The sequence below is a fragment of the Meleagris gallopavo genome, chromosome 24 (assembly GCF_905368555.1).
Source record: "Meleagris gallopavo chromosome 24, MGAL_WU_HG_1.1, whole genome shotgun sequence".
NCBI lineage: Eukaryota > Metazoa > Chordata > Aves > Galliformes > Phasianidae > Meleagris > Meleagris gallopavo.
The window spans coordinates 4,456,508-4,477,276 of NC_139427.1; the positions used below are offsets into that span (position 1 = coordinate 4,456,508).

General features: G+C 54.6%; 3 protein-coding genes and 1 long non-coding RNA gene across 4 annotated transcripts; 3 read left to right on the forward strand and 1 right to left on the reverse strand.

The window, feature by feature from the left end:
- Positions 1-5,618: 5,618 nt before the first annotated feature.
- Positions 5,619-7,141, reverse strand: LOC146542862 (uncharacterized). Its single transcript, XR_014887984.1, has 2 exons — positions 7,007-7,141; positions 5,619-6,898 (listed from the first exon to the last, which is right to left on the reverse strand). It is a non-coding gene; the product is annotated as an uncharacterized LOC146542862 (long non-coding RNA).
- LOC146542863 (uncharacterized) lies at positions 6,882-7,690 on the forward strand. Its single transcript, XM_085242901.1, has 2 exons — positions 6,882-7,017; positions 7,116-7,690. The coding sequence occupies exons 1-2, from the start codon at positions 6,882-6,884 to the stop codon at positions 7,688-7,690; spliced, it is 711 nt and encodes a 236-aa protein (XP_085099027.1).
- Positions 7,691-11,280: 3,590 nt separating this feature from the next.
- On the forward strand, positions 11,281-12,356 carry LOC146542864 (uncharacterized). The gene is made up of 2 exons (XM_085242906.1): positions 11,281-11,426; positions 11,525-12,356. Exons 1-2 carry the CDS (start codon positions 11,291-11,293, stop codon positions 12,097-12,099), a joined length of 711 nt encoding a protein of 236 aa, XP_085099032.1. The 5' UTR covers positions 11,281-11,290; the 3' UTR covers positions 12,100-12,356.
- A 2,857-nt stretch (positions 12,357-15,213) lies between these two features.
- Positions 15,214-16,345, forward strand: LOC146542865 (uncharacterized). The gene is made up of 2 exons (XM_085242905.1): positions 15,214-15,534; positions 15,633-16,345. The coding sequence occupies exons 1-2, from the start codon at positions 15,399-15,401 to the stop codon at positions 16,205-16,207; spliced, it is 711 nt and encodes a 236-aa protein (XP_085099031.1). The 5' UTR covers positions 15,214-15,398; the 3' UTR covers positions 16,208-16,345.
- Positions 16,346-20,769: the final 4,424 nt, after the last annotated feature.

The following is a 20,769-nucleotide window of genomic DNA, read 5'->3' on the forward strand; positions in this document are numbered from 1 at the left end:
TTGCACACTCTTTGTACATGATGCAAATGTAATATTCCTGGAGGCTTCAGATTCCCCCCTTCTTTTCAGCAAGCCATAAAACTTCTATATCTGGTCTCTAAAACATGTGCTCTGCTGCTTCACTGTATCAAGCAAGGGATATTTCCATTTCCCAAATAGTTTGCTTCCAAAAACATTAATTGTAGCATTATAATAACAACAACCCAGTGAAAACTTTGTATAATCCATTTTTAAACGTTGGCTGTATTTTCTTCTCTTTGTTGGAGAAATAATTGGAATCAAACATGGGGCTTCTGAAGGAAAGAGACCCACACTGAAGATCTCCAGTGAAGGAAACAAGAAGAGATTATCTCATGTTTCGTCCTGCATGGTCTTGTCAGCATTATTTATCAAGCAGCGCAGGTAGTCCCAGCTACCCAAAACTGAAGCATGGGGTAGCATGCCACAAGCTAAATTATAAGCCCAGTTTCAATGATTCCCCTACTCATTGCCCTTTTCTTCATTTTTTTCTTTTTTTTTTAAATATCAAAACTTCATTATAATATATCAAATATCAAAGCTTCATTATAATTCAAACATGTTTACCTTTGAAACTTTAATTTATTTACTCTTTATCTATAGGCACATATAGGAATATCAACATGTAATAATATCATTTAATTTTTCTGAAAAATGACTATGGAATATCCAATTTGTGGACCTAAATACTTAATACTGACTTGTATTTCTTACATACTTTAAGTCCCCTAAACTGGATATGCCATCATTCTTAATCTACTATAGGTAGATACTAAAGGTATATATAGTATATATAAAAACTATATAAAGTATACTATACTTTAAAGTAGAGATTATAGTCCTAAGCATCCTTTGTGCAGGTACTACTCTAAAATGTATTACCTCACACTACAATCTTGTATCACTATTTATAGTTTCTCATAGAAGGAAAGTCTGAGCTGAAAGCAAAACCCTTTTGGAGCTCTTCCAGGTTCTTCCTGACAGATTTTGGGTTCCTCTTTTCCACTATCTGGAATACATTTTCTTCCTTTTCAGACTACCCCAATTAAAATCAGAGCCCGAATCTTCCACACTTGCTGACAAACTTCAAGCACAGTGTTTATAGAATTCATTTTAAACTTTATTAACCTGTTGATATGGGTTCTGAGGAAGATGTAGGAGCACATTATCACCTGCTGTCCATAGGTCATAGGCATCAGCACACCCCCTCATGTCCAATGCAGATGTTACTATCACCTGCCTGAGTAAAACACATTTCTATCCCAATTTACCTAATTGCAAATGGAATGTGCTGTCCCACTGCACCAGCATCAGATATCAGTTTCTCAGAACAGACACAACTTTGCCACTATTTCTAGCTCAAAACATCCATTCCTTTACTCTTCTTTCTCCATGTCCTTTTCTAAACTGACCTCTAGCAGACAAAATATCACCCCCACATCTGGATGATACCCACAAGTGCTCACAAAAGAGCAATGACATTTTACCATTAGCCAGCACATGCATTTTGCTGCCTACATACAGCAGAAGAGAGGGGTGGTGATATATAAAGATTCTAATTCTATTCATACTGACATTTACTGTGGAATTCCAGCAACAGAGAAAACCTCTCATTTTCAAATCCTTCTCACAGACAAGTAGTCTAGAAAATGAGGTAGAAGTTTTAAACCCCTGCAAGGAATTTGCAAAACCAAGTGACTTGTTACATGAAAATACCAGCATGTTTTAATTAATCAAAATAAATATATTAAAAGTTTCCAAATTAAAGTCTTGGAAAGGAAGTGATTTTTATGCTAAAAGTTAGTTATTAGGCATATGTAGGCTTGGATTTTTAATGTATTTTTTAAGTGAAGTCTAGCCACCAGCATTACAAGACCCCAATTCAGACAAAAAAGAATTGGACAATTCTGCCTATACATATCTGTAAGGAGCTTTTTGGTGCAGGAGCCCATCAAGTCATGGCAGTCAGCAGTGTCTGCACAAAGGGTCCCACAGCTGGAAATGAGAGAATAGTTTCTTTTGACAACAGGACTACAGGAAATAATTTGTAGTTACAGCTTGCAAAACAAAAAGTAATTCTTTCCATTACTGAATATTGTCATTTATTCACTGTATTCTGCCCACTCTGCAGCACGGTGCAGGAACCCTATCAAGGTAACTTCTGCAGGACTGGAAGGTTTGGAACAAGCTGGCTGGCCACCCATGGGAGCAAATCCCAGCTTTTAGTAGATGATCTTTCAATCAGCAAGGCACTCCAGTCTGGTAAACCCCCAAGTCTGGTGACATCCCATCCAGGTGACAAGTTCTTTACTCTTTGTATGTTAAAGATGCTTGCTATGGGAAAGATATTGCCCTGAGAGTACTCTTGTCTCCAGAAGTCTCCAAACTGGCCAGCCACTGGACAGAAGGCTACTGAGCAAAGCTTTAAGGCCTACAGCTCAAAACACAGCCCATTCTGTATAAAATATCAGTACTAAAAGGCAAAAAAAAAAAAAAAAAAAGTATTGCAGATAAATCCATAGATTCACCTTCTTTGTAAAGCTATTTGACTAGCTCTCAGTTTATCAAGGTGCATCAGCAAGTGTTCAAGCCCATTTCTATATAACCTACCAGTTAAATATGAAGTAGTGAGCATGTTTTTCAAGTCCCAAAAGTTGTTAGGCTCAATCCTCTGTTTAAAATGAACGAGGTGCTTCATTAAATCAGAAAAAATCTCATTTCTCTGGATTCCATCATGCACGCTCACGAGGATGCATTTTGCATATTGCAATAGTTGCTCTCACCACCAGAGACTGATTCCGTAACTGCAAAATCAGGTGATAGATATGATTTTATCAAGAGCTTCCAATAGTATTTCCTTTTAACTTATTCCAGTAGCTCATGTTATGGAGAACCTGCTAACAAAGGAAATAATTGATTTCAGCAGGGTACCAAAGAACTTAGGCTCATCCAGATGCAGTCTCTTTGCTTGAATCCATCCAGCCTAGTTGATCACAGTGATTTAATGGGAAAAAGTCCATTTCAGTTATGCTCCAACCGCACACCTCCTCTCTTGGCAGAAGACACTCCCTGAAGCCGTTACTCCATCCTCTTCTTCTTAAGTGATATGATTCCCAAAGAAAACTGGAGAAGTAATTCAAGATTAAAACATTGTTATTTTTTTTTTTACTCTAAGAAATGAAGATGTTCAAGCCACTACCTGCCTCTTGGCAGTAATTTGCATGCCAACAGATTATGTGGGGTCTTTATATGTAATTGTTTTGTAATTCAAAATGAACTGTTGCCATAGCAATCCCTACACACTATCTAAGATGTGTGTAGTGTCTCAAAGAAAAAGCTTACCCAGACATGCATTCACAGCTTCAATAGACTCCATAAGCCAACCCATACATCTCGACATCTGCATACTCGAGACATTTCAAAACCAGAGATTCAAAGAGAAGGAGGTCAAAAGAACAGACCACTAGAATTAGCCATTTTTTGATTCCTTCTTTTACAACAAAACTCTCATACAACTGATGTACCTTGTGAATTATTTTCTAGTAGAGGAGCATTTTGACTTTAGGATTTTTCTATTCTTATTTATTTTTTATTTATCTCTAAACCTCTAGGTGGGGACCGGGGTCGTAAATGCCCCCCTCCCGCTGTGAGGACAGAGCATGTCCCATCCCTCCTTTCAAAATCCCCTCCCCTCCTCAGTCAGCACTGGGTTGCAATACAGGGATGGGGAATGGCTGGCCTCCAGTCACTGCCTCCTCAGTCAGCACCATCCCCTCCATCTCTGTTACAGCAGGAGACACGCACAGCTCCATACAGCTACAAACACGTGGAGTGGGGCAGGAAATCCCCCCACTGTAAGGGGATTTGATGGGTGGAGCACTGATGGATAAGGAATTGGCTGAAAGGCCGCAGACAGAGGGCGGTGATCAATGGCTCCGTGTCCAGGTGGAGGCCGGCAACGAGCGGCTCCCCCAGGGCTCTGTCCTGGGACCGGTGCTCCTTAACACCTTTATCAGTGACAGCAATGATGGCATCGAGTGCACCCTCAGCAAGTTTGCTGACAACACCCAGCTGAGTGGTGCGGTCGACACGGAGGGAGGAAGGGATGCCATCAGAGGGACCTTGAGAGGCTGGAAAGGTGGGCCCAGGTGAACCTGATGAGGTTCAACACAACAAAGTGCAAAGCTCCTGCAGAAGCTGGCTGCCTGTGGCTTGGATAGGTACCCTCTTGGCTGGGTAAGGAACTGGCTGGAGGGCCGGGCCCAGGGAGTGGTGGTGAATGGAGCTAAATCCAGCTGGCAACCAGTGGTGTCCCCCAGGGGTGGGTGCTGGCTGTCCTCTTCAATGTCTTTATTGGTGACCTGGATGAGGGCATCGAGTGCACCCTCAGCAAGTTTGCAGGTGACACCAAGTTGGCTGGAAGTGTGGATCTGCCTGGGGGCAGCGAGGCCCTACAGAGGGATCTGGACAGGCTGGAGAGCTGGGCTGAAGCCAATGGGATGAGGTTCAACAAGGCTGCGTAGAGGAAATGGACCTGGGGGTGTTGGTTGATGCTCGGCTGAACACGAGCCAGCAGTGTGCCCGGGTGGCCAAGAAGGCCAATGGCCTCCTGGCCTGCATCAGAAACAGCGTTGTCTGCAGGAGCAGGGCAGTGATCGTCCCCTGTACTGAGATCTGGTGAGGCCGCACCTCGAGTACTGTGTCCAGTTCTGGGCCCTCACTGCAAGAAAGACATTGAGGCCCTGGAGCGGGTTCAAAGAAGGGCAACAAAACTGGTGAGGGGTCTGGAGCACAAATCCTACGGGGAGGGGCTGAAGGAGCTGGGATTGTTCAGTCTGGAGAAGAGGAGGCTCAGGGGAGACCTCACTGCACTCTACAGCTTCCTGAAGGGAGGTTGTGATGTAGAGGGTTTGGCCTCTTCTCCCAGGCAACAAACAGGAGCCGAGGAAATGGCCGCAAGTTGCAGCAGAGGAGGTTTAGGTTGGACATAAGGAAGAACTTTTTCTCTCAGGCACTGCAATGGCTGCCCAGGGAGGCGGTGGAGTCGCCGTCCCTGGCAGCGTTCGAGAGGCGTCTGGATGAGGAGCTGCGAGATCTGGTTTAGGGCTTGTGGTAGCAGCGGTGATGGGAGGGCGGTTGGACTGGATGATCTTGCAGGTCCTTTCCAACCTTGTGATTCTATGATTCTATGGTTGTATGTCACGGGGGCACTGGGCAGGACTGGTGGCCCTGGGAAGCAGGGAAGCTGCTCTGGGGGGAGGCTGTACTGCGGTCATCTCCGGAGGCCCCTTCCAGCCCCTGTCCTTTGTGACAGGCGGATGTGTGAAGGACACAGGCAGCAGGTGGAAGTTTGGTGGCCCTCCAGAGTCAAAGCACGGCAGCCCTGCGATGCCACTGGGAGTTTGAGTGTCGTCAGCCACGTCCCTCCCTTTGTCTCCATTCACTGCAGTGGGACCTGGGCACCCACGGGCTCTCTGGGCAGCAGCGCCCGGTCCTCAGCTGCCTCCGTGATGAAGTTCCCTGACATCTAATCCCAGTCGCCCCCCTTGGCGTTAAAACCATTCCCCTTAGTCCCATCACCATCTCGACACGTAAAAAGCTCATTTTCATCACGTTTATCATCTCCACCGAAACAATGGAAGGCCACAACGAGCAGCCACAGCAAGTGTTGGTGACGGGGCAGGCACAGAGCAATGCCTGTGACAGTGTCACAGAGAGTTCTTGTGAGCTCAGGGCAGAGGGGCTGACCCCAGCGCTCACGGAACCCCCCGCTGCCACTCTCGAGCCCCCTTGGCAGGTAAGGCAGCAGGCTCCTCTGCTCCTGGCACTGAGGCCCTCCAGGGGATCCCAGTGCCCCAGATCTCACCCAGCGCCCATTTGGGCATTTCCCCACAGAGAGAACCCCTTCACCCACGCCGACGGTGCTTCCGACACCCGACGCCGCTTTCTTTGGATCCCTTGTGCCACCACCGGCCACTGCTGCAATGCAGCCCAGCATCGGCGCAGCAGTGCTGCTGTCCTTCCAACCCCTCTACGTCCCCACCATCACCTACGTGGTGCCTCAGGCCTCCGTCTGGCCTGGGGTGCCGGGTGTCCAGGGACAGGGAGCGCAGCTCCCACCTGGGGAGCTGCCTCCATCTGTGGGTCAGCTCCCACCTTGGGGGCTGCACCCAGCTATGGCTCCCCCCACGGCCTCCGCCCACGGCTGCATCCATCACCTGCAGGCAGGGCCGTGGCCTGGGGCCGTGCTCCACTGGGAGCCCCCGCAGCCCGCAGGCAGCTCCCCGCTGCAGGACCCCCATCGCCACGTCCTTCTGCCGGCACCTCCAGTGCAGCAGCAGGTGCTCCCCGCGCCCTGCACCCTGCCCAGCAGCCGGGAGCGGGCGGTGGGGCCCTTTGGAGATGCCGTGGTGCTCACGGAGGACCGGGGGCACCCAGCACCCACCGACGCGTGCCCCCAACCCAGCACGGCTCCGCTCGGTTGCAGCAGCACAGCGCTGGAAGCAGGTGGTGAGTTTGGGGGCTGCAGAGCGGGCGGCAGGCTGTCCGCACCGGGTGGCAAAGCTGGCACTGCCTCACTGGGGATGGTCTTGCTTTTCCAGCAGCGACAACGAGCGCAGCCGTCGCGGAGGACATCGATGATCTGCTCACGTGGATCAGCGGTGAGTCTGTGGTCTGCAGAGGTGGCGGGGGGGCGTCCGCACCGAGTGGGTGTGGGAAAGCTGGCATTGCCCCCGTGGGGATTTTCTTGCTCTTTGCAGAAGTGACATCCAGTGCAGACATCCCAGTCGACGCCGCGGAGATCGATGACATCCTGACGTGGATCAGCAACGGTGAGTTCAGGGGCTGCAGAGCAGGCGGGGATGTCTGCACCGAGTGGCTGTGGGAAAGCTGGCGTTGCCCCTGTGCGGATTTCCTTCCTTTTTCCAGAAGGGACACCCGGCTCAGCCATTCCAGATGACAAGTTGGAAATCGACAGCGTGCTCACCTGGATCGCTGGTGAGTTCAGGGGCCGCAGCGGTGGCGGGCGGATGTGCGCACCGAGCGGCTGTGGGAAGGCTGCCATCATCGTTCTGGGGGTGGTTTTGCTTTGACAGAAGCGTCGAGCTGTGCGGAGGTCCCCCAGCAGCCACTGCCAGCCGTCCCCAGCAGCCTCAGCACCTCTCCTGACATCGGAGCAGCCCCTGACTTTCCCAAGAGCAGCAGGGAGCTCAGCAGAGAGGCGCAGGCTGACGCCGGGCCCCTCAGCGAGCCGTTCTCAGGGCAGCCAGCATCCTGTGGGCAGCTCTCTGAGTCGCTGCTCCGCAGGCATCTGATGGAAGAGGCGCGGCAGAGGCAGCCCCGGGTGGTTCTCACCCGCCTGGCACTGCCGACCCCCCTGCATGCTCGCGTGCCTCCTTCAGCCCACGCTGCACGGCTGATAGAAGAGGCGAAGCAGAAGCAGCCCCGGGTGGTTCTCACCCGCCTGGCACTGCCACCCGGCTGCACCTCCTGCCGTGTGCCACACAGCCACCACGAGGATGGCACCGAGCCGGCCGAGTGCCCAGCGCCCGCCTGCACCACCAGGAGAGGCAGGAGCAGAGGGCACCAGCAGCGCAATGACAGCGTCCCAGCCAGGAAGAGGAAGCTGCCGCGTGGCCAGGACGCTCCAGGGCAGAAACGCCGGCGCTAAGCGAAGCTGGGTGGGCTCAGCACAAACGGGAGCCTCTGCAGAAACCGGCCCACCTGCTGCAGCAGGAGGTACGGCCACGGCCAGCAAATAAGGCTCCCTGTAGCCCTGGGCTCCTCGCCGGCCCTGCGGCACACAGAGCAGCAGCAGTGCTCCAGGGGCACCAGCACCGGCCCCAGCCCTACCCCTCCCAACCTGGGCTTCCACCGATGTCATCTTGGACTGTTAAGTTCTGTTACATTATGTTAAGTTACATTAAATTATTAAATGTTTTATATTCACTTTCCTACGCCTCCACTTGCAGTCGTTCCTGCAGCACTAAACCCCCCAGAGCCCAGTGCCCACCTGCGGGGCAGGACGGGGCAGCACAAAGGGCCGTGTCCCAGAGCTGCCCCCACCGGCCCCATCCTTCCCCTCCAAAATCCCCTCCCCTCCTCAGTCAGCACTGGGTTGCAATGCAGGGATGGGGAACGGCTGGCCTCCAGTCACTGCCTCCTCAGTCAGCACCATCCCCTCCATCTCTGTTACAGCAGGAGACACGCACAGCTCCATACAGCTACAAACACGTGGAGTGGGGCAGGAAATCCCCCCCACTGTAAGGGGATTTGATGGGTGGAGCACTGATGGATAAGGAATTGGCTGAAAGGCCGCAGACAGAGGGCGGTGATCAATGGCTCCGTGTCCAGGTGGAGGCCGGCAACGAGCGGCTCCCCCAGGGCTCTGTCCTGGGACCGGTGCTCCTTAACACCTTTATCAGTGACAGCAATGATGGCATCGAGTGCACCCTCAGCAAGTTTGCTGACGACACCCAGCTGAGTGGTGCGGTCGACACGGAGGGAGGAAGGGATGCCATCAGAGGGACCTCGAGAGGCTGGAAAGGTGGGCCCAGGTGAACCTGATGAGGTTCAACACAACAAAGTGCAAAGCTCCTGCAGAAGCTGGCTGCCTGTGGCTTGGATAGGTACCCTCTTGGCTGGGTAAGGAACTGGCTGGAGGGCCGGGCCCAGGGAGTGGTGGTGAATGGAGCTAAATCCAGCTGGCAACCAGTGGTGTCCCCCAGGGGTGGGTGCTGGCTGTCCTCTTCAATGTCTTTATTGGTGACCTGGATGAGGGCATCGAGTGCACCCTCAGCAAGTTTGCAGGTGACACCAAGTTGGCTGGAAGTGTGGATCTGCCTGGGGGCAGCGAGGCCCTACAGAGGGATCTGGACAGGCTGGAGAGCTGGGCTGAAGCCAATGGGATGAGGTTCAACAAGGCTGCGTAGAGGAAATGGACCTGGGGGTGTTGGTTGATGCTCGGCTGAACACGAGCCAGCAGTGTGCCCGGGTGGCCAAGAAGGCCAATGGCCTCCTGGCCTGCATCAGAAACAGCGTTGTCTGCAGGAGCAGGGCAGTGATCGTCCCCTGTACTGAGATCTGGTGAGGCCGCACCTCGAGTACTGTGTCCAGTTCTGGGCCCTCACTGCAAGAAAGACATTGAGGCCCTGGAGCGGGTTCAAAGAAGGGCAACAAAACTGGTGAGGGGTCTGGAGCACAAATCCTACGGGGAGGGGCTGAAGGAGCTGGGATTGTTCAGTCTGGAGAAGAGGAGGCTCAGGGGAGACCTCACTGCACTCTACAGCTTCCTGAAGGGAGGTTGTGATGTAGAGGGGTTTGGCCTCTTCTCCCAGGCAACAAACAGGAGCCGAGGAAATGGCCGCAAGTTGCAGCAGAGGAGGTTTAGGTTGGACATAAGGAAGAACTTTTTCTCTCAGGCACTGCAATGGCTGCCCAGGGAGGCGGTGGAGTCGCCGTCCCTGGCAGCGTTCGAGAGGCGTCTGGATGAGGAGCTGCGAGATCTGGTTTAGGGCTTGTGGTAGCAGCGGTGATGGGAGGGCGGTTGGACTGGATGATCTTGCAGGTCCTTTCCAACCTTGTGATTCTATGATTCTATGGTTGTATGTCACGGGGGCACTGGGCAGGACTGGTGGCCCTGGGAAGCAGGGAAGCTGCTCTGGGGGGAGGCTGTACTGCGGTCATCTCCGGAGGCCCCTTCCAGCCCCTGTCCTTTGTGACAGGCGGATGTGTGAAGGACACAGGCAGCAGGTGGAAGTTTGGTGGCCCTCCAGAGTCAAAGCACGGCAGCCCTGCGATGCCACTGGGAGTTTGAGTGTCGTCAGCCACGTCCCTCCCTTTGTCTCCATTCACTGCAGTGGGACCTGGGCACCCACGGGCTCTCTGGGCAGCAGCGCCCGGTCCTCAGCTGCCTCCGTGATGAAGTTCCCTGACATCTAATCCCAGTCGCCCCCCTTGGCGTTAAAACCATTCCCCTTTGTCCCATCACCATCTCGACACGTAAAAAGCTCATTTTCATCACGTTTATCATCTCCACCGAAACAATGGAAGGCCACAACGAGCAGCTACAGCAAGTGTTGGTGACGGGGCAGGCACAGAGCAATGCCTGTGACAGTGTCACAGAGAGTTCTTGTGAGCTCAGGGCAGAGGGGCTGACCCCAGCGCTCACGGAACCCCCCGCTGCCACTCTCGAGCCCCCTTGGCAGGTAAGGCAGCAGGCTCCTCTGCTCCTGGCACTGAGGCCCTCCAGGGGATCCCAGTGCCCCAGATCTCACCCAGCGCCCATTTGGGCATTTCCCCACAGAGAGAACCCCTTCACCCACGCCGACGGTGCTTCCGACACCCGACGCCGCTTTCTTTGGATCCCTTGTGCCACCACCGGCCACTGCTGCAATGCAGCCCAGCATCGGCGCAGCAGTGCTGCTGTCCTTCCAACCCCTCTACGTCCCCACCATCACCTACGTGGTGCCTCAGGCCTCTGTCTGGCCTGGGGTGCCGGGTGTCCAGGGACAGGGAGCGCAGCTCCCACCTGGGGAGCTGCCTCCATCTGTGGGTCAGCTCCCACCTTGGGGGCTGCACCCAGCTATGGCTCCCCCCACGGCCTCCGCCCACGGCTGCATCCATCACCTGCAGGCAGGGCCGTGGCCTGGGGCCGTGCTCCACTGGGAGCCCCCGCAGCCCGCAGGCAGCTGCCTGCTGCAGGACCCCCATCGCCACGTCCTTCTGCCGGCACCTCCAGTGCAGCAGCAGGTGCTCCCCGCGCCCTGCACCCTGCCCAGCAGCCGGGAGCGGGCGGTGGGGCCCTTTGGAGATGCCGTGGTGCTCACGGAGGACCGGGGGCACCCAGCACCCACCGACGCGTGCCCCCAACCCAGCACGGCTCCGCTCGGCTGCAGCGGCACAGCGCTGGAAGCAGGTGGTGAGTTTGGGGGCTGCAGAGCGGGCGGCAGGCTGTCCGCACCGGGTGGCAAAGCTGGCACTGCCTCACTGGGGATGGTCTTGCTTTTCCAGCAGCGACAACGAGCGCAGCCGTCGCGGAGGACATCGATGATCTGCTCACGTGGATCAGCGGTGAGTCTGTGGTCTGCAGAGGTGGCGGGGGGCGTCCGCACCGAGTGGGTGTGGGAAAGCTGGCATTGCCCCCGTGGGGATTTTCTTGCTCTTTGCAGAAGTGACATCCAGTGCAGACATCCCGGTCAACGCCGCGGAGATCGATGACATCCTGACGTGGATCAGCAACGGTGAGTTCAGGGCTGCAGAGCAGGCGGGGATGTCTGCACCGAGTGGCTGTGGGAAAGCTGGCGTTGCCCCTGTGCGGATTTCCTTCCTTTTTCCAGAAGGGACACCCGGCTCAGCCATTCCAGATGACAAGATGGAAATCGACAGCGTGCTCACCTGGATCGCTGGTGAGTTCAGGGGCCACAGCGGTGGCGGGCGGATGTCCGCACCGAGCGGCTGTGGGAAGGCTGCCATCATCGTTCTGGGGGTGGTTTTGCTTTGACAGAAGCGTCGAGCTGTGCGGAGGTTCCCCAGCAGCCACTGCCAGCCGTCCCCAGCAGCCTCAGCACCTCTCCTGACATCGGAGCAGCCCCTGACTTTCCCAAGAGCAGCAGGGAGCTCAGCAGAGAGGCGCAGGCTGACGCCGGGCCCCTCAGCGAGCCGTTCTCAGGGCAGCCAGCATCCTGTGGGCAGCTCTCTGAGTCGCTGCTCCGCAGGCATCTGATGGAAGAGGCGCGGCAGAGGCAGCCCCGGGTGGTTCTCACCCGCCTGGCACTGCCGACCCCCCTGCATGCTCGCGTGCCTCCTTCAGCCCACGCTGCACGGCTGATAGAAGAGGCGAAGCAGAAGCAGCCCCGGGTGGTTCTCACCCGCCTGGCACTGCCACCCGGCTGCACCTCCTGCCGTGTGCCACACAGCCACCACGAGGATGGCACCGAGCCGGCCGAGTGCCCAGCGCCCGCCTGCACCACCAGGAGAGGCAGGAGCAGAGGGCACCAGCAGCGCAATGACAGCGTCCCAGCCAGGAAGAGGAAGCTGCCGCGTGGCCAGGACGCTCCAGGGCAGAAACGCCGGCGCTAGGCGAAGCTGGGTGGGCTCAGCACAAACGGGAGCCTCTGCAGAAACCGGCCCACCTGCTGCAGCAGGAGGCACGGCCACGGCCAGCAAATAAGGCTCCCTGTAGCCCTGGGCTCCTCGCCGGCCCTGCGGCACACAGAGCAGCAGCAGTGCTCCAGGGGCACCAGCACCGGCCCCAGCCCTACCCCTCCCAACCTGGGCTTCCACCGATGTCATCTTGGACTGTTAAGTTCTGTTACATTATGTTAAGTTACATTAAATTATTAAATGTTTTATATTCACTTTCCTACGCCTCCACTTGCAGTCGTTCCTGCAGCACTAAACCCCCCAGAGCCCAGTGCCCACCTGCGGGGCAGGACGGGGCAGCACAAAGGGCCGTGTCCCAGAGCTGCCCCCACCGGCCCCAAAAAATCCCTCCAAAATCCCCTCCAAAATCCCCTCCCCTCCTCAGTCAGCACTGGGTTGCAATGCAGGGATGGGGAACGGCTGGCCTCCAGTCACTGCCTCCTCAGTCAGCACCATCCCCTCCATCTCTGTTACAGCAGGAGACACGCACAGCTCCATACAGCTACAAACACGTGGAGTGGGGCAGGAAATCCCCCCCACTGTAAGGGGATTTGATGGGTGGAGCACTGATGGATAAGGAATTGGCTGAAAGGCCGCAGACAGAGGGCGGTGATCAATGGCTCCGTGTCCAGGTGGAGGCCGGCAACGAGCGGCTCCCCAGGGCTCTGTCCTGGGACCGGTGCTCCTTAACACCTTTATCAGTGACAGCAATGATGGCATCGAGTGCACCCTCAGCAAGTTTGCAGGTGACACCAAGTTGGCTGGAAGTGTGGATCTGCCTGGGGGCAGCGAGGCCCTACAGAGGGATCTGGACAGGCTGGAGAGCTGGGCTGAAGCCAATGGGATGAGGTTCAACAAGGCTGCGTAGAGGAAATGGACCTGGGGGTGTTGGTTGATGCTCGGCTGAACACGAGCCAGCAGTGTGCCCCGGTGGCCAAGAAGGCCAATGGCCTCCTGGCCTGCATCAGAAACAGCGTTGCCTGCAGGAGCAGGGCAGTGATCGTCCCCTGTACTGAGATCTGGTGAGGCCGCACCTCGCGTACTGTGTCCAGTTCTGGGCCCTCACTGCAAGAAAGACACTGAGGCCCTGGAGCGGGTTCAAAGAAGGGCAACAAAACTGGTGAGGGGTCTGGAGCACAAATCCTACGGGGAGGGGCTGAAGGAGCTGGGATTGTTCAGTCTGGAGAAGAGGAGGCTCAGGGGAGACCTCACTGCACTCTACAGCTTCCTGAAGGGAGGTTGTGATGTGGAGGGGTTTGGCCTCTTCTCCCAGGCAACAAACAGGAGCCGAGGAAATGGCCGCAAGTTGCAGCAGAGGAGGTTTAGGTTGGACATAAGGAAGAACTTTTTCTCTCAGGCACTGCAATGGCTGCCCAGGGAGGCGGTGGAGTCGCCGTCCCTGGCAGCGTTCGAGAGGCGTCTGGATGAGGAGCTGCGAGATCTGGTTTAGGGCTTGTGGTAGCAGCGGTGATGGGAGGGCGGTTGGACTGGATGATCTTGCAGGTCCTTTCCAACCTTGTGATTCTATGATTCTATGGTTGTATGTCACGGGGGCACTGGGCAGGACTGGTGGCCCTGGGAAGCAGGGAAGCTGCTCTGGGGGGAGGCTGTACTGCGGTCATCTCCGGAGGCCCCTTCCAGCCCCTGTCCTTTGTGACAGGCGGATGTGTGAAGGACACAGGCAGCAGGTGGAAGTTTGGTGGCCCTCCAGAGTCAAAGCACGGCAGCCCTGCGATGCCACTGGGAGTTTGAGTGTCGTCAGCCACGTCCCTCCCTTTGTCTCCATTCACTGCAGTGGGACCTGGGCACCCACGGGCTCTCTGGGCAGCAGCGCCCGGTCCTCAGCTGCCTCCGTGATGAAGTTCCCTGACATCTAATCCCAGTCGCCCCCCTTGGCGTTAAAACCATTCCCCTTAGTCCCATCACCATCTCGACACGTTAAAAGCTCATTTTCATCACGTTTATCATCTGCACCGAAACAATGGAAGGCCGCAACGAGTAGCCACAGCAAGTGTTGGTGACGGGGCAGGCACAGAGCAATGCCTGTGACAGTGTCACAGAGAGTTCTTGTGAGCTCAGGGCAGAGGGGCTGACCCCAGCGCTCACGGAACCCCCCGCTGCCACTCTCGAGCCCCCTTGGCAGGTAAGGCAGCAGGCTCCTCTGCTCCTGGCACTGAGGCCCTCCAGGGGATCCCAGTGCCCCAGATCTCACCCAGCGCCCATTTGGGCATTTCCCCACAGAGAGGACCCCTTCACCCACGCCGACGGTGCTTCCGACACCCGACGCTGCTTTCTTTGGATCCCTTGTGCCACCACCGGCCACTGCTGCAATGCAGCCCAGCATCGGCGCAGCAGTGCTGCTGTCCTTCCAACCCCTCTACGTCCCCACCATCACCTACGTGGTGCCTCAGGCCTCTGTCTGGCCTGGGGTGCCGGGTGTCCAGGGACAGGGAGCGCAGCTCCCACCTGGGGAGCTGCCTCCATCTGTGGGTCAGCTCCCACCTTGGGGGCTGCACCCAGCTACGGCTCCCCCCACGGCCCCTGCCCACGGCTGCATCCATCACCTGCAGGCAGGGACACCGCAGCCCCAGCAGCCGATGGGGCCGTGGCCTGGGGCCGTGCTCCACGGGGAGCCCCCGCAGCCCGCAGGCAGCTGCCCGCTGCAGGACCCCCATCGCCACGTCCTTCTGCCGGCACCTCCAGTGCAGCAGCAGGTGCTCCCCGCGCCCTGCACCCTGCCCAGCAGCCGGGAGCGGGCGGTGGGGCCCTTTGGAGATGCCGTGGTGCTCACGGAGGACCGGGGGCACCCAGCACCCACCGACGCGTGCCCCCAACCCAGCACGGCTCCGCTCGGCTGCAGCGGCACAGCGCTGGAAGCAGGTGGTGAGTTTGGGGGCTGCAGAGCGGGCGGCAGGCTGTCCGCACCGGGTGGCAAAGCTGGCACTGCCTCACTGGGGATGGTCTTGCTTTTCCAGCAGCGACAACGAGCGCAGCCGTCGCGGAGGACATCGATGACCTGCTCACGTGGATCAGCGGTGAGTCTGTGGTCTGCAGAGGTGGCGGGGGGGCGTCCGCACCGAGTGGGTGTGGGAAAGCTGGCATTGCCCCCGTGGGGATTTTCTTGCTCTTTGCAGAAGTGACATCCAGTGCAGACATCCCGGTCAACGCCGCGGAGATCGATGACATCCTGACGTGGATCAGCAACGGTGAGTTCAGGGGCTGCAGAGCAGGCGGGGATGTCTGCACCGAGTGGCTGTGGGAAAGCTGGCGTTGCCCCTGTGCGGATTTCCTTCCTTTTTCCAGAAGGGACACCCGGCTCAGCCATTCCAGATGACAAGTTGGAAATCGACAGCGTGCTCACCTGGATCGCTGGTGAGTTCAGGGGCCGCAGCGGTGGCGGGCGGATGTCCGCACCGAGCGGCTGTGGGAAGGCTGCCATCATCGTTCTGGGGGTGGTTTTGCTTTGACAGAAGCGTCGAGCTGTGCGGAGGTCCCCCAGCAGCCACTGCCAGCCGTCCCCAGCAGCCTCAGCACCTCTCCTGACATCGGAGCAGCCCCTGACTTTCCCAAGAGCAGCAGGGAGCTCAGCAGAGAGGCGCAGGCTGACGCCGGGCCCCTCAGCGAGCCGTTCTCAGGGCAGCCAGCATCCTGTGGGCAGCTCTCTGAGTCGCTGCTCCGCAGGCATCTGATGGAAGAGGCGCGGCAGAGGCAGCCCCGGGTGGTTCTCACCCGCCTGGCACTGCCGACCCCCCTGCATGCTCGCGTGCCTCCTTCAGCCCACGCTGCACGGCTGATAGAAGAGGCGAAGCAGAAGCAGCCCCGGGTGGTTCTCACCCGCCTGGCACTGCCACCCGGCTGCACCTCCTGCCGTGTGCCACACAGCCACCACGAGGATGGCACCGAGCCGGCCGAGTGCCCAGCGCCCGCCTGCACCACCAGGAGAGGCAGGAGCAGAGGGCACCAGCAGCGCAATGACAGCGTCCCAGCCAGGAAGAGGAAGCTGCCGCGTGGCCAGGACGCTCCAGGGCAGAAACGCCGGCGCTAGGCGAAGCTGGGTGGGCTCAGCACAAACGGGAGCCTCTGCAGAAACCGGCCCACCTGCTGCAGCAGGAGGCACGGCCACGGCCAGCAAATAAGGCTCCCTGTAGCCCTGGGCTCCTCGCCGGCCCTGCGGCACACAGAGCAGCAGCAGTGCTCCAGGGGCACCAGCACCGGCCCCAGCCCTACCCCTCCCAACCTGGGCTTCCACCGATGTCATCTTGGACTGTTAAGTTCTGTTACATTATGTTAAGTTACATTAAATTATTAAATGTTTTATATTCACTTTCCTACGCCTCCACTTGCAGTCGTTCCTGCAGCACTAAACCCCCCAGAGCCCAGTGCCCACCTGCGGGGCAGGACGGGGCAGCACAAAGGGCCGTGTCCCAGAGCTGCCCCCACCGGCCCCATCCTTCCCCTCCAAAATCCCCTCCCCTCCTCAGTCAGCACTGGGTTGCAATGCAGGGATGGGGAACGGCTGGCCTCCAGTCACTGCCTCCTCAGTCAGCACCATCCCCTCCATCTCTGTTACAGCAGGAGACACGCACAGCTCCATACAGCTACAAACACGTGGAGTGGGGCAGGAAATCCCCCCCACTGTAAGGGGATTTGATGGGTGGAGCACTGATGGATAAGGAATTGGCTGAAAGGCCGCAGACAGAGGGCGGTGATCAATGGCTCCGTGTCCAGGTGGAGGCCGGCAACGAGCGGCTCCCCCAGGGCTCTGTCCTGGGACCGGTGCTCCTTAACACCTTTATCAGTGACAGCAATGATGGCATCGAGTGCACCCTCAGCAAGTTTGCTGACGACACCCAGCTGAGTGGTGCGGTCGACACGGAGGGAGGAAGGGATGCCATCAGAGGGACCTCGAGAGGCTGGAAAGGTGGGCCCAGGTGAACCTGATGAGGTTCAACACAACAAAGTGCAAAGCTCCTGCAGAAGCTGGCTGCCTGTGGCTTGGATAGGTACCCTCTTGGCTGGGTAAGGAACTGGCTGGAGGGCCGGGCCCAGGGAGTGGTGGTGAATGGAGCTAAATCCAGCTGGCAACCAGTGGTGTCCCCCAGGGGTGGGTGCTGGCTGTCCTCTTCAATATCTTTATTGGTGACCTGGATGAGGGCATCGAGTGCACCCTCAGCAAGTTTGCAGGTGACACCAAGTTGGCTGGAAGTGTGGATCTGCCTGGGGCAGCGAGGCCCTACAGAGGGATCTGGACAGGCTGGAGAGCTGGGCTGAAGCCAATGGGATGAGGTTCAACAAGGCTGCGTAGCGGAAATGGACCTGGGGGTGTTGGTTGATGCTCGGCTGAACACGAGCCAGCAGTGTGCCCCGGTGGCCAAGAAGGCCAATGGCCTCCTGGCCTGCATCAGAAACAGCGTTGTCTGCAGGAGCAGGGCAGTGATCATCCCCTGTACTGAGATCTGGTGAGGCCGCACCTCGAGTACTGTGTCCAGTTCTGGGCCCTCACTGCAAGAAAGACATTGAGGCCCTGGAGCGGGTTCAAAGAAGGGCAACAAAACTGGTGAGGGGTCTGGAGCAACTAGAACAAGGCAGAAATCCCTTTCTGAGCATCATGGCAGCTGGGCATGCATATAGAATTGCTTGCACGGATGTGCAGTGATAGTATTTGCACAGTCATTCTACATTAATTAAAATCTCTGTCCAAAAACAGAGCTAATGAAGTTTACCATGGGACATACCTGTAATTATATCCAATAATAACTGGAGTTTCAAACTGACAGGACACAGCAATTCATTGGGAGAGCTTATATAATGAAGCATGAGCCTGTGCCAAACTATGTTCTTCACATGGGAAAGGAAATGTGTGAACTAAACTCTCCTGAGATCACAGACTTCAGGTAAAATGGTGTCTTTCCTAGATCCTCTGCTGTCCAGAGCAATAAAAAGTTGCCGGAAGGACCAACACAAACCTCACAAACATCACAACAGCATTTTTTAGACTGAACAGATAAAAAGGAGCTGCTGATGTCTTATCTGCTAGACTACTTGCAATTTTGAGACTATTTATTTCAACATTTTAAAAGGCATTAAATGCTTATTTTGATCTGAATAGGTTACAATAAGCAAACAAACATTGCCCTATTTTTACCGAAGAGTTGTCCGCATTCTCTCTTTCTTCAATTCTCTCTTTTCTATTTCTGCAATTAGAAGTTCTACCAAACTGTAGTCGAAGCCCTTTAGATTTATTTGCTGAACTACAATAGTATTGGTTTATACCTCCCAACTCCCAGTGCGACATATATATCAAGCTACTCTTTCAACTCCTGCATTTCCAAACATTTTAAACACCTTAATGGCTTTTCTCGCTGAACCATAAAAATTATTTATAAATTCATTCTAGGACATTCACGCAACAAGAATCTCATAACGTATCATGAAACACAAATTATGTTTACTGGAGTACAAAAAATTATTTGGGTCTATGTATATGCAACCAAGAAAAAAGCCAACTGCTTCTCAAAGTGGTCTCTTATTACGGGCAATCACAATCACCAACTGCAAGGTGAGGAGGTAATGAGTTATTTGTTCCAGAGTAATTTTTTAAACAAACAACCTGACAGGAAAGAACAATATCTTCTAAGACTTAATTTGAATTAAGTACATTTGGTGAGTTACAGAAGGATCATGGTACTTTATCCAGTATTTTTCACATCTAAGTAGCTGCAGCATCTGCTTTTCTCTAAGGTTAATACTAACACCATGGGCTATTAATCTCCACAACTGAGCAACACTCCACAATCACCCCAACACTGACATTTCAAGGGAAATGTTTTTAATCAAGATTCATATGTTACTAGGGCTCCAGGAGAAGGAGAAGTTAGTTTTTACATAACTAATGATATGTGAAGAGCTGACAGCTGGTAGTCATTTTGGAAACAGTCAGCTGTTGAAGGCATAACTGTATGAACACAAACTCATTCAATCAGATGCATAAGATTATAAAATACTAAATTTAAAATTTAAAACTGAATTCAAATTCCCCAAAACACAATCAGCAGATTTGACCTTTTACTCCCAAGAATCACGTGCCATGCTTGCTCCATTAGGCCACTATGTAGGTTATACCCACAGTGGGTCATACCTCAGTCATGGAACTTGGGAGGTAGAAGAGGGTCTCTCTTCAGTTGCCTCTGGTTCTCTGGTTCCCGTTTGTCCTTGTCAGGAGGCTTACTATTGTAGCTCATCTTGTAGCACTATAGTACAGTGAGAAAAAAAGGCTGGGAGTTGTTAACCAAGAACTTTTGGATACCCTTTTAGACCCACGTCACCTTTAGGACAACATCTCAGCCCTTTTGGCCATTCTCAAAACGTTGTCCCTCTGCCACACCTTCTCCTTCCCTTTTAGTGAAGAGCACAGAGATTGCCACAAAGAACCATTAAAGGATGATAATGACAGAGGGCATGCTATCTTTTTAGCATTGATGGAGTGGGATTCTCTTCTCTGTAGCAAATGGCTCATAAAATCCTTTTTGAGTTTAGTATAAAGTATTTCAAAGCAAAGCGTAATCTGCCAGATCTATAATGTAGATTTTTAGTAAGATCCTTTGTGCAAGAAAAAGGACATAAACCACCTGCCTTTGAATTCAGATGGAAACACTGATGATCTAAATCATCCAACCCTGGTATATAAATGAAAGGCAACAACCAGACCAGGGACTGATCCCTGGAGAACTCCTTTATGATTCACTGTGGAAGATGAAAAGCTGTCTATGTAAACAAATTGTTTATGGTCTGTTAAGCGAAAGTAAAACCAATGGAGTGCAGCAGATGCAATTCCAGCTGAGGATTCAATCTTACAAAAGTGCACGGGTCTGACCCTGCAGCCCTTTTTCATAAGAACTGCTTCCCTGCAGACACTCAAACAAGCAAGGACTGCAGTACTTGCCATCTGTGCCCGATTGGTCTCCAAAGAAAAGAGTCAAAGCTTGAAGCAGTGCTTTGTGTTCTGCCATCTGAAGGAAAGCAGAGAAGCTGCAGCCAAAGGCAAGCTCTGGGAGTACAACAGCATCACTCAATTCCTGCATTGCCACCATGATCATCCAGAGAAACCTTACTTTTCCAGAGAGCTTTACTATTCCAGGTTCCTGTTTTAACTCAATTATAGAATCATAGAATCCCTAGAGTTGGAAGGGATCTTTAAAGGTCATCTAGTCCAACTCCCCTGCAATGAACAGGGACATGCATGGCTAGATCAGATTGCCCATGTTCTGACCCAGCCTTACTTTGAAAGTCTCCAGGCATAGGACATCCACCACATCTCTGTTCAACCTGTTCCAGTGTCTCACCACTCTCAGTTTAAAAGACTTTTTACACAGAATCACAGAATGGCCTGGGTTGGAAGTGACCTCAAGGATCATGAATCTCCAACCCCCTGCCACACGCAGGGGCACCAACCTCCCCATTTAATACTAGACCAGGTGCCCAGAGCCCCATCCAACCTGGCCTTGAACACCTCCAGGGATGGACGGGGCATCCACAGCCTCTCTGGACAGCTGTTCCAGCACCTCACCACTCTCTCTGTAAAGAACTTCCCCCTGACATTCAACCTAA